This window comes from Cynara cardunculus, unplaced genomic scaffold (assembly GCF_001531365.2).
Source record: "Cynara cardunculus var. scolymus isolate 2C unplaced genomic scaffold, CcrdV1 Un_Scaffold_5331, whole genome shotgun sequence".
NCBI classification, from domain to species: Eukaryota; Viridiplantae; Streptophyta; class Magnoliopsida; order Asterales; family Asteraceae; genus Cynara; species Cynara cardunculus.
In genome coordinates, this window is record NW_020202354.1 from 7,869 (window position 1) to 21,482 (window position 13,614).

Genomic DNA, 13,614 nt, shown 5'->3' on the forward strand with positions numbered 1-13,614 from the left:
TTAAAAAATAAAAAAACAAAAGTGTTGTTCTTTACTTGTTATAACCTTCACCTTGAGCAGCACACATTCTTTGCCTCTTTTTATATCTAATTCTGACCATTGTTGCATTGTATGCCTACTAGCTATGACCATACTACACCCCCATTAATTAAATCCTATATCTCCATCCTCCTTTTCCATTCTTTTTCGGATTGATATCTGAACCATGGCGGAGTCGGAGGCCGGCGGTGGATCCAGATCTTTGGAGTACACACCAACATGGATCGTTGCTGTTATCTGCTCCATCATCGTTCTCATCTCTTTGCTTGCTGAACGCGGCCTTCATCTTCTTGGCAAGGTATCACCTTCCATTCATTCTGCATAAACATTCACTATCTACTAACAAAGAGAAGATCCACATAGAGATCGACAAAATATGTTATAAACTTGCGAACCTTATATGAAACAACATATATCTAAAGTATGCAAAGTTACATGGTGGTGTTTCATAAGCCAAACATTCATTAATTGTTTTGTATGTAAACATGTTTATAACATATAAATATGATTTTCACTTGATTTTCAATATATATATAGTCAAATATACACACATATATATATATATGTGTGTGTGTGTATGTGTGTGTGTGTGCTGAATAAATGAAGTTCTGCATGTGTTCCAATGGTTTCATAGTGGCTAAAACGAAGTCATCAAGATGCGCTTTACGAGGCCTTGCAGAAACTACAAGAAGGTACATAAACTTAATTGCCAATTGCATATATATGCTTCACGTCGATTACTGAATATTCTTGACTGCTGCACATGAATTTTGTATCAGAATTGATGCTGTTGGGATTCATATCGTTGCTGTTGACTGTTTCTCAACGTACGATAAGCAAAATCTGCATTCCATCACATCTTGCCAACTACATGCTTCCATGCAAACGAAAAGAAGAAAAAGAAACAACCCATCATTTAATCTTCAATTTCGGGCGGCATCTTCTGTCCGAGGAAGACCCCGGTACGAATCACTGCACCGCCAAGGGAAAGGTGCAACTCGTTTCGTTAGAAGGATTGCATCAACTTCATATATTCGTATTCGTTTTAGCAGTTGTTCATGTCATCTTCTGTGCCACCACCATGGTCCTTGGAGTTGCTAAGGTAATCTTCTACTTCTACTTCTACTTCTACTCTTGTATATAAGAACCATGAAGCTTACTAAAACGCTAATCAAAGTTATATGATTGCCAAAAATAAATGACGTCAACTATAAAATTCTTTTGGCATCATGTATCTCGTTCGTGCAGATACGAGAGTGGGAGCATTGGGAGCACTCGATAAACAGGCTCAATGGACCAGCGAAGAACGGTAAACTTGATTTCTTTATGGTTCAATTCAATCGCCTTCCATTTCGTTTGTTACATATATAAATATGTAACACTTGTTTATGATAATTTATATAAACCGTAGGTCACGGTCACAATTATCGCCAGTTTTTTGCGCAACGTACAATTGGACATTACAGAAAGTTGCCAGTAGTTCGATGGATTGTGAGTCTATCTGTTTCTTAACTCTTCAATATCACTAAATGCCCATTAATTCTTTAGTATGCATAAACCTAGCTTAATGGATTGGATGGTGATGCAGCTTACTATAACAAAGATGAAGGTTTAACCCGTTGATTCTGGGAATACCTTGGAACAGTCTCTTTTAAATTTCGTTGATTCAACGGATACAGAACTTTAGGCTCAAATCAAGTTCCCAACCAACTAAAATTTTGGATGGAAAATGGAAGTCGTTGTATTAAACCACTAACCATCCATATTACACCAAAACATAAAAATAAGAGCCTCAAACATAAACCGACTTGAAAAGCAAAATGATGATGGACCAAACATATAAAACCTAAATGAAAAATGAAAAATATAGTATAAAAAACAAAAGTGTTCCCAAAACATGTTTAAACGGGTTTTTAGGCCTTAAAAAAAACCCCGTAGGCCCCTTTCGATGCTATCCAACGCATACTCCTCTTTCCAAGCTTCGAATCAGCGTATTATGTGCTTGAAACGAAGCTCATAGCAAAACTTATGTATGTTTAAGCGTGACGTCCCATGTTAGCCCAATTATGAGCCTCTAGGAACAATAAGGCATGGTCCTCTACGCCAAATCCTACATCAGATGGGGTGTGTGTGTATAGTGGAAAGTTCAATTTCAATTTTTTTTCCCCGTTGTAAACTGGGGGACAAAGGAGGTACGACATGTGTCCCTACATCATGAATAATGAACGCAAATATCCGTTAACTATTCATGATAAATAATATATGATTCATGATACATGATGAATTGATTAACCATTCATGATGAATGATACACCATTTATGATGAATAATTTGTGAATGTATGAGACACATGGCGTGCTCTCTTTCTCCCACGGTTCACAAGGAGACTTAGGTTTTTAATTGAACATGCTCTACACACACACACATACTGGGAGATTGAAACATGAACATGTTCAGAATAAGAGAACATGAAAACGTTCAAATCACAGGTGATTTTAAACTAAATATCACACTTGATTATGGTTTGGTAAATGCAAGAGCATGAATACATATGCCCTTGGCTTGCCAACCTAAGAGCATTGACCGAACCTTGATCACTAGTGATTTTCAATCCAAAATTACATGTGATATAGACGTTTTCGTGTTCACTTATTTTTACCTCTTCTCATTTAAACCCAACTCATATATGTACACCTTTGTTTGTAGGTATCATTCTTCAAGCAATTTTATGGATCAGTGACCAAAGCAGATTACCTTGCACTTCGAACAGGATTCATACAGGTAAATTAAACACTTCCAACTGTTCACTAGACCCACTGCAACATAATATTGGGTCTTTTAGGACTCACTTGCGTCTACAACAAAATCGAATTTATAAGATGCCAAAAAAATTAAGTGTCCTAACATATCGCTTTATAGGACTTAATTCATAGGACCAAAAAATAAAGTGTCCTATCTAAAGGCATTGTAATAGGTTTATAGGATGTTTTTGGATGTTTTAACAAGTTTTTTTGGATAGTTTTTATACAAGCGTCCCATAAACAAATTTTATAGGATACTATTTAAAAAAGTTGTCCTATAAAAAGATGAGTTTATAGGACACTTTATAAAATTGTTAATGCGACACTTTATATTAAAAGTGTCCTAAAAAACTTGTTAAAAAATTCAAAAGCGTCTTATTAACTTATTACAATGCTTTTAGATTGAACATTTTCTATTGTGGTCCTAAAATTAAGTCCTACAAAGCAGTAATATCATATAAGGACACTTAGAAACCAGTGACATCCTATAAACCCAATTTTGTTGTAGTGGTAATAGAATAAATTTATGGATTTAAGTTTATAGGACCTGAAGTCCTATCTAACTATGTTACAATAAGTTACTAAGACGTTCTATCTAGAAGTTGAGCGACCTAATATGAGAACAAAACTAAAATGTTACCTTTATACGTTACTTTTGAAAAAAAATATACTATTAGTATAAGACAACGTTCAAAAGTGACCTATAATGATTAAGTTTTTGTTTCATATTAGGATGTTTAACTTTGTCGATAGAATTTATTGGGTCGCTTTAATACGTAAAAATTTATTGTAACACCTTTATATAGAACCTTGACTTTTGGTCCAATAAACTTAAAGTCTCGTTAAATACTCTATTAAGACGTCCAATAATGGATGGTCGTCCTAGAAGGCCAACTCTATTGCTCACTCCTGATTTCATTTCTTCTGTCTTGTAAAAAATGTGTTTTCTATTCGTAGGAACATTGTCGTGGCAACCCGAATTTTAACTTTCACAAGTACATGTTACGAACATTGGAGTATGATTTTAAAAAAATTGTTGGCATAAGGTATACTTCACACTATTATTTGCATAATAATTTAGTTTGTGTTGGGGCTAAATATCTTCAAATTTGATCATCTTGTTGTTACGTTTTAATCTGGTATTTATCGTTTTCCAACAGTTGGTATTTGTGGCTCTTCGTCATTGTCTTTTTGCTTCTCAACATTAGTGGTATGTACCTCACCTATTACATTCTATCTTACACAAATGAAACGACAATGAAACATATGTTAGACATCACTTTAGGAATATGCATTTATGCTATGTCTTTGATACAATTAAAAGAACATATCAGGACTGTGATGCATGCAATTAATGAATACTATCTATAACGTCATAATCGGAAACCATTATATATATTTTTATCATTAAACGTTAATCTTCTTTGACATGTTTGTGAATCAAAATAGAAAAACAAATAAAATACATTTCATTTTAATGCAATTTAAATAATAAAAAAAAGAGACTAGACTACTATTTTAGTCTATGTGGTAAATTTAACCCTAACTACGAACAATGTTCCCAGATTTTGCTAATTACAGTAATGGTCACCATAGTTTGCAATTTGCTTTGAAAACGGTCCCTTGATTAACACCGTTAAAATTTCTCAACCAAGCGGGGGTGTTTTTGTATTTTTATTATCGTTTGTCTATGTTGTCTTTACCTATTAATTATATATATATATATATATATATATGCATGTATGCATGTAGGTTCAAACAAGAATGATAACTATTTAAAAGATCAAGAAGAATATCGTTAATGTACAAAATAATACATGATTCCTATACACACACACAGACATATATATATATATATATATATATATATAGAGAGAGAGAGAGAGAGAGAGGACGTTAGATTACAAACCTCCTGATTCGTGAAAACTATACAAACCACTATCGACTAATAAAAAATTTTCATTTTCTATTTTTTATTTTAATAAGGGTATAATTGTCATTTTACTGTATAACGGTTAATATTAGAAAATCGTAATTTACTCTAAATTTATACCCAAAACTACATTTTTTTGAACTCAAAAAAAGTTAACAAGATAATAGTTTTCATCTTAAAACCACATGATGGGTTGAGGGATCGGGGGAGATAAATATCACCTTCACCGAATTTCTGAATTCTCCTTTCTCCCATAAATTGCTTGTAAATAAATTTATTTAAATTATGTTTTATAATTTCTCTTTGAATATATATATAGGAGCGATCAAATGAAAACACCATCATTTGTAAAAACCGTACAAACCACTCTCATACGTCGATTTTATTGTTTAATCTTATGAAAAAAAATTCATGAAATTGTTTAATCTTGTGAAATTGTTTCATATAATATTTTTTTTGATGAATTTGTTTCATATATGGTTATGAAATTGTTTCATATAATACTTTTTTTGATGAATTTGTTTCATATATGGTTATGAAATTGTTTCATATAATATTTAATGAAATTTTAATGAAACTGTTTCATGTATTTTCTCTAAAATTAAAATAATGAAGATGATAATATCCATGATTAAGTTAATCAACCTCTCATAATTACAAAAAAAATGAACAAAATGAAAAATTATGATTGGTTGAATGAGTTTTTCACGGTTTTTACAAATTGAGTGATTTTTATTTGAACGCTCCCATATATATATATATATATATATATATATATATATATATATATATATATATAGGGACTCGTTCAAATGAAAACGTGCATTTTTAAGAAACCGTGTAAACCAATTTCGACCAATAGAAAAATTCCATTTTTTTCTAATTAAATTTAATCAATAAGGGTATTTCGGTCATTTACAATATTTTCTATTAAATATGGAAGTTATTAATAAATCTTAACTAAGGAAACGTAATAAAGGAAATTGTATAAATGATAACATTTAAATATTTACTTATATTATAATATTAAAAATTTGAATTTGATATATTGTTATGAGATTGAATCTGCAAACGTGTTTTGAAGATTGTATTGCATTATGAAATGAAATCGTAAATTATGGTTCAAATTAAAAAATAATGTTAATGAAACAGGTTTCATGAAGGTGAAACTGGTTCATGTTGTAATTGATTCATGAGTAATATGAAATCGTTTCATGGTGAACCACGTTTTAGTGATGGTGTAGTTGATCCGTTTAGTAGGAAAAAATATGGAACATGAAACGGGTGCATAATTTATTTGGTTCGTCATGAAATAATTGCATGATGAAACGGGCCGGTACATGATGAATCTGTTTCGTGATCTTGAAGATTGTAATATGCTCCAGAATCTTGAAGATTGTAAGGATTAAAGAAAAGAATGCATCAAATCATGAGTGAAATAAAAAAAAATAATTTACATGAAACAGGTTTCATGAAGGTGAAACTGGTTCATGACGTCATTGAATAATGAGTGGTGAACTGCTTTCATGGTGAAACACGTTTCAGTGATGGTGTAGGTGATCCATTCAGTAGATGAAATGCAAAATGAAACGGGTGCATAATGTAGGCGGTTCGTCATGAAATAATTGCAAGATGAAAAATAAATTAGTTTCACTAATAATAATAAATGTTAATGTAAAAATAATAAATTACTTTATAAAAAATAAATTACTTTCATTAATAATATTTGGTTTTATCTTTTTGCCCTTATCGGTATTATAAAATGTATTTTTAATTTTTAATATCCTTAAATAATCTTGATTAATCTTAACCATTGATTAAGAAAATGAATGAATGAAATTAGTTTACACGGTTTACATAAATAAAGACGGTTTTTATTTGATCGCTCTATATATATATATATATATATATATGATCGATACGTGAAAATTAGGATATGAATTTTTTTATTTTATAAGAGGAGGGTGTAGGGTAGGGATATGATGGTGGTTTGTTAGTCGGATATATATATATATGCTTTAACTATGTATGCATTATAATTTATTTTAACAACATAAAATAAAATAAAAAGGAAAAAATGTATTTTATTTATTTATTAAAGCTTAGTTTTTTAAAATCATATTAACTAAATTGCCATATAATGGATATATACTTTCTCTATTAAAGCTTTTGTAACGAGTTTTGTAAATGGAATGCAGGTTGGTACACATACTTCTGGTTGTCGTTTTTGCCCCTCATTGTAAGTTTGGAAATATGAAGTTTCTAATGATTTCAAATGACCTCTGCATGCACTATATATATATATATATGTAGTAACTTCCCTTGGGGTTGGTGCAACAGCTTCTACTGCTCGTGGGTGCTCACTTAGAGCACATTATTACTCGTTTGGCAAGAGATGTTGCCGAGAAAAGTGGGGACGCAGTAAAACCCACCGACGATCATTTTTGGTGCAATAGCCCTAAAATCATCATTTACTTGATTCATTTCATCTTGTTTCAAAATTCTTTTGAAATCGGTTTCTTTTTCTGGGTTTGGGTAAGTCTATAATTATCACGTGACAAAATCCCGAGCTTTCTTCTCATGAGATATATAACTATAATTTTATCTATTTTGTCACACAGACAACATATGGATTTGACTCTTGTGTCATGGAAAAAGTGGGCTACATTGTCACCAAACTTGTTCTTGGGTAAGGCTTAAAACGTTTCTGATGATCCACAGAATATTACATCACAAGTTCGGCAAACAATAATGTTAGAAGACCCATACCGAGGATCTACGGAGGAGCAGGATATGGCTCAAAGGGATTCTTGGAAAAAGATGAATTAATTAAACATATATCATTAGGGGCGGCTACAAGTGAGAAGTCGGTTAACTTACGAGAAGTGTGAGAATGGCTAAATCACATGTGATACACATACCATGTTGACCAGCCATTACACTGAGCGATTTTTTTCACGCAACCTTGGTCGCATTGACGAGTTGCGTGCATCCTTTTGCATGAGTTTGTATCACATGTGATTTTGCTCTAAAATCCACATTCGATTATGCTTCTTCGCACTTCTTGTAAGTTGATCGGTTTCTCGCATGACTCTTCCTCTATATTAGTATTATGCTATTAGGGGTACATTGGTAAAATCACAGCTAGTACAAGATGCTTATACATACTTCAAATATCACAAGAATAAGCTTGTCTAAAGATAAATTATATCTATTGTTTTTCTATGGATTCTAATTGCTAGTCATATGTATAGGGCTATTGTTCAAGTGCTTTGCAGTTATAGCACTTTACCTTTGTATGCCCTTGTATCTCAGGTATGTTTAGTAATAGTGAATATTTCTCGTTTTACCCTTAATATTTTATTCTATGTAAAGCATACGTTTCATCTGTCTCAAAATAAATGTTTGTAGTTCTAATTAAATTTATCTCAAAATAAGTATCAGTTTTCAGTTCTATCTTTAACTATGAGATGTTAAAATTCGTTATTCATATTATGATTAATAGTAAAATTGTCATTTAATTAATTAAAAATGTAATAATCCCATATTTATTTATTGTATGTTGCAGATGGGAAGTATGTTCAAACGAAGCATATTCAACCAACTTCAACTTGACCTCATCTCTGATTGGGTTGGAGAAAGGGGGCGACCTGACTCAAGCTTAGCTGGAAGCAGTCATCCTCACAGATTAGAAAATCAACCACGACTAAATGATGAAACTATAACAATCGATCAAGGAACTACAACCTCGACGATAGAGTTGTCAAGTCCGGTTCTTATTCCAGAACAAGTATAACCACTTGGATTCATCAATTAACCAATATATCGACTTTCGATAATATCATTAGAGGCTTGGGAATGCATACTTTAACATCGTGTAGTAGTATCGTTTGGTTCTTTTTACTAAAACTTGACTTAGTGTGTGAGAAAGATGGATAATTATTCAACATGGAAAAACAATTTGTCTTTTCACTCCTTAGTTGATCAATAGCATGTAGAGATCCAAGAGTCAATTAGTTTTTAACATATTTTCAGTTTTCTTCTCCTCTTTGTTGGGCCCATTTATACTCTATACAAGAGAATATTTTGGGCACATTTTATCTACAAGTTGTTTTATGCACTTCTAATATATACTAAAGAATTTGGCTTTGTTCTTTCTTTTTTTCCTGAGCCCATGGGCAGGTGCTCAGTCCGCTCGATCGTAGGGATGACGAATGTCGAGTCCGTCAAACAATAATTCCAACTATCCACTTGATTACAATCAAAGTTTAAATAGTGGTAAGTCAGGTCGAGTTTACAGAGACTCGATTTTAACTATAAATGCCAAATAAATAATTACATAGATTGTTACTTACAAGTAAATTGGGGGGGGGGGGGATTTTTGACTTAAAAACTAATTGTGCAAGTGATAGATAAATTGAAACTATCAAATATAAAGACATCTCGACATTTGGGTTACATAAGTTATTTCATTTTATGTTGATGATATTATTTCAACTATACAAATCATATGATTAAACCGGTTATAATCCTTAACAAGTTGTTGAGGATCAATTCCAAAACAAATAACATTTGCAAGCAACAAGCTTTTCTCTTAGCAATAAAGTGATTTCAAGTGCAAAACCCTAATTAAAGCTCTAATGAAACTTTTTCTGAGTGAGTTATAATACATAAGATTGGTTAACTCTTTTTACATTTTACCCGGTTTCATATCATAACACCACTTCAAACAAATTCTTATATGCTATTTGTTACTAGCATTGATTTCCTAAACAATTACAAATTTAGTAATCAAATTAACCTTCAATCATCAAAGCTCCATACAATTACAAGTGTTCAAGTTGCATAAAGACTAAAACAATTAGTATCAATAAAGTATGGAAATTGGGAAAATAACCAAATGTTTGGACTACACCATTTTAAACAACCACATGATTCAGAAATAATAAATGTTTATAATCCCAAATGATGAAAACAAAAGGAATCAGCCACTCAAGGATGATTTTACACCCAAAATATCAAAGATAGTGAAACGCCTAATTGTAAGAGTCAAGAAATGTATAAATCCCACTTCAGGCTTCAAAATTATCTCCTCCAAAAGCTTTGATCATTCTCTACTAGTTCAAGTGCATAAGATGCCAATAACCGTTTTCTAAAGATGGATAGTGAATTATGTGGGCACTGGTGGGACAGTGATGTTGAGTGTGGAGTGTCTACAGTGAGCAAAGCTATAGAAGAGCTTTTTGACTCTTTTGAATCTCTGACGAGATTCTTCTTCAACTGACGGGATTGCTCATGATTGAGCAGAATCATATAGACAGCACCAAGAGAGAGGTATGTCACGTCTTTAAAGACTTTGAGACACATAGAATAAATGTCCCATGATTCTGTGGAGATATTTAAAAAAACTTTGTCAGAGTCTCAGAATTAGAATATTCTCGACCAATAGTCTTGAGGTCAATAAGTAAGTATTAAAAAAGCTGATGTACCTCAAACAAAGATTCATTTTGCCACAAATGAACATTTCATATTGTCACACCAAATTACCTTTCTTGATTCTTGTACTTTGTGTTTACCTTCATATTGGACACAAAGTGTGTCCCACATGGATTTAGAGGTTTTAAGTTTCATCACAAAATGATATACCTCGTCATGGAGTGACATATATATGATAGATCTAGCTTTTGTATCAAGAGTCATCTTCTTCTTGTCTTTATCTCTCCATTGGTGAGGGAGCTTTGGAATCTGCCTTTCAGGGATGCCGATAGTGGTAGTGGTGGCAGGAACCGCTACAAATATTGCAAGTGGAACATATGGTCCATTTTCAACATAGTAGGGAATCTTAGAAACCACACTCTCAAGAAAAAGAGACATGCGATTTTTTCTAGAGACTAAATTTGTCCCTGCAAAATCTAGGAGGTTTGACAAGAGAGTCATTATCATGAAAGTTGGCGTTTATGTTTTGCAAAGCCATTTTTCAAAAATAGCAACAAGGAGGTTTTCAATAAAGAAAAGAAAACACTGCTCTAATACTACTTGTTGGTCCCAATAAGGGTTCTACAAGAGTTTAAAGGTATAACAGTTTATAGAAAGGGGACTGAATACAAACGTAGAAATTTCACTTTTTAAACTCTTTTATCGATGCTAGAAGGATACTCGCGCAATATAGCAAGATACATCTCGATTTTAATATTTTTTTTATTTTGTGTCTCTGTCAATGTTATAACACGGTTTTATATGCTTTTGAGAAAACGATAATGTTTTTTATGTTTGAATAAAATATAAATTTGAAGATCCCATTAAAACTTGAAAAAAAATATCGATATTAGAATCAAATTAAGTATTGAAAAGTTCTATTTTATATTGGGGGCGTATATGATACTTGGGCTCCAGAAGGAGGAGATGTAAGAAAAATCTTATGGAAACCCTAATCTTCTTGTAGAATTTATAGTCGGCCAATTAAAAATCGAGTTTTTTTTTTGCAAAGCAATGAAAAAGGCGATAGAATTAACTGAACAAACAGATACAAAAGGAATTCAAGTGCAAATTGCAGAACGTATTGATTTGACCCCATAAGCAGGACCACCACCCAATAGCCCCAATAACAGAGAATCTCCTAATTGTTTCAGCATAAATAGAAAGATATTCTTTAACCAGAAAGAATTCGGTTCAGACCCTTTTGCCTTTCCGGTGGTACAAATGTATTTAAGTAATCGTCGTTCTGTAAGACCATAATGAAAACGCAATTTTAGTTTTTCTTCTAGGCTAATACGATATTGGGTTATAATTTAATAATGAAGTAATTTATTTCTAGTTTAATAATATAATTCTTTTATAAAGATAATAATTAAGTATTCTCTTAAATGTTAATTATTATCCTAATTGCATTTTAGATTTTTTATAATTAAAATGAGTTGTTTGTTCTGTATTTGATTATTTTTATCTGCAGTTAGTTATACAAATTCAAAATGGAGATTTAATAAGTTGTACTTACGCATAATTTACTTGTAATTTTAAATTTTAAATAATATGCATCAATCAACAATATTTTATGCATAAAAAATGGTTTTTAAAAGTTCTTTGTTAAATGTTTTATAATATAGTATTTAATAACAAAATAATTTATTTTTTGTTTAATAATATAACTTTTTATAAAGATAATATTTAAGTATACTGTCAGAACTCAATGATTATCCTAATTATATTAGATTTTTATATTTTAAATGAGAAGTTTATCTTGTATTTAACTATGTTTATTTGCAGTTAGTTACATTGAGTTTTAATAAATTGTACATATGCACATTTTACTTGAAATCTTGAATTTTAAGTAATATGCATCAATAATCAATATTTCATGCATAAAAACGGTTTTTAATAGTTTTTGTCAAATGCTTTATAATATAGTATAAATAAGAATATCAATATAAAAGTTACAGATTGTTGCAGAATAAGATAAGGTAGAATCTAATCTAAATAATCTATGAAAAGCATTAAGTAGATGCACAAAGAAAGATAAAAAGTAGAAAAGATCAGAGGAAGATAAGAAGTAAGAGCACTACTAGAGGAAGACTCTTCTTGGCTATTTATACCTACTGCATTAAATGTCAGTCAGAAAGTACAATTCACATGGAAAGCTATTAGTGGAGGACTTGTCCTTTGTCCTTTAGATATGCAGGCTTTTAGCCGCATATGAACAGTCGCATTCACAAAGTTGGTAAGCACGTTTGGAAACAATAAAGTAACTCCGTACGTGTACTTTTCTATGTAAAACATGGGATTGTCCTTTTGTGCATATAGGATAAGATAAAAATAAATCACTAAGAAATCTTGAATCAAGAATCTATAAGAATCATAATCATCATTATCATCTATTCCTATGTTAGTGGAGTGTTAGGTATTTTCCTCTCACTAGCACTAGGAGACGGATCAATCAAGGCCTTTAGTTGAAGAAAAACATTGTTGAGAAGCACCCTTAGCTTTTTGGTGCTCCTTAGAGTAATGTTTACAGTTTTCTATCATCAATAGAGAATGATAAGCTTGAGCGAGAAACAACAGTTGGTTGATTGAGATGTTGTATGATGGCATGATTTACTTTAGTTTGAGCATCCAACTTTTGATGGAGAAAATCAAGAAATTCATTGATGGCCGATTTTGCCTAAGAAACTATGACTTGGAAGTTACTTTAAAATGCATGAGTAGCAATGTATGACAAGGGTTCCCTTTTATAGTCGCTATTGCATTAAATGCTACTATCCAACTTTAACGTGTGTTTTCATCTGATTTGTTGATCCATGCATGTTTGTACTCTTCATTTCAGCCCTTGTGGTTGATGCAAACACTTTTTATCCTATCTCATCCTTTTGTATGCATAGGGTACAATAAAGAAAGTATGACAGTAATGAAATAGTGTTTTAGAACTTGCATTGGCGGACATGTTGAGCATGTTCCGTTACTAGGATAAGTGTTGGAAGAGTTGGTGAACTAAACTTGCTGAACAAGTTTTTTCTCCAAAATCCAGCTTGCTAGTAGTAGTGTTTGTCAGACTACTATTTAACTTTATATTGTACTGATCTTCTATTGGCTAGATGAAAAACCAATTCACTTTGGTAACGATCTTGACCTTACTTCAACTAGTTTTCGATTTTGTTGAAGGCTTTTTGTTTTTGGATCAATGCAGACTATTACAAGACTTCTACAAAGAAAAATCTTATCTTTTCTATTCTGAAATATAAGTTATAGATCGAATTCCAGCTAAAGAATTAATTATAAAGTTGAAACATTGAACCAACTGAAAATAAAATGTGGGTTTTTGAAAATCAAGATGGAATTTCTTAGAAAATA

The 13,614-nt window shown here is 31.6% G+C and overlaps 1 protein-coding gene across 1 annotated transcript; it reads left to right on the forward strand.

The window, feature by feature from the left end:
* Positions 1–205: 205 nt before the first annotated feature.
* LOC112504359 (MLO-like protein 13) lies at positions 206–8,728 on the forward strand. Its single transcript, XM_025108293.1, has 13 exons — positions 206–337; positions 674–731; positions 819–1,141; positions 1,288–1,348; positions 1,451–1,530; positions 2,746–2,820; positions 3,798–3,886; positions 4,001–4,050; positions 6,972–7,012; positions 7,114–7,308; positions 7,395–7,462; positions 8,028–8,088; positions 8,342–8,728. Exons 1-13 carry the CDS (start codon positions 206–208, stop codon positions 8,567–8,569), a joined length of 1,461 nt encoding a protein of 486 aa, XP_024964061.1. The 3' UTR covers positions 8,570–8,728.
* Positions 8,729–13,614: the final 4,886 nt, after the last annotated feature.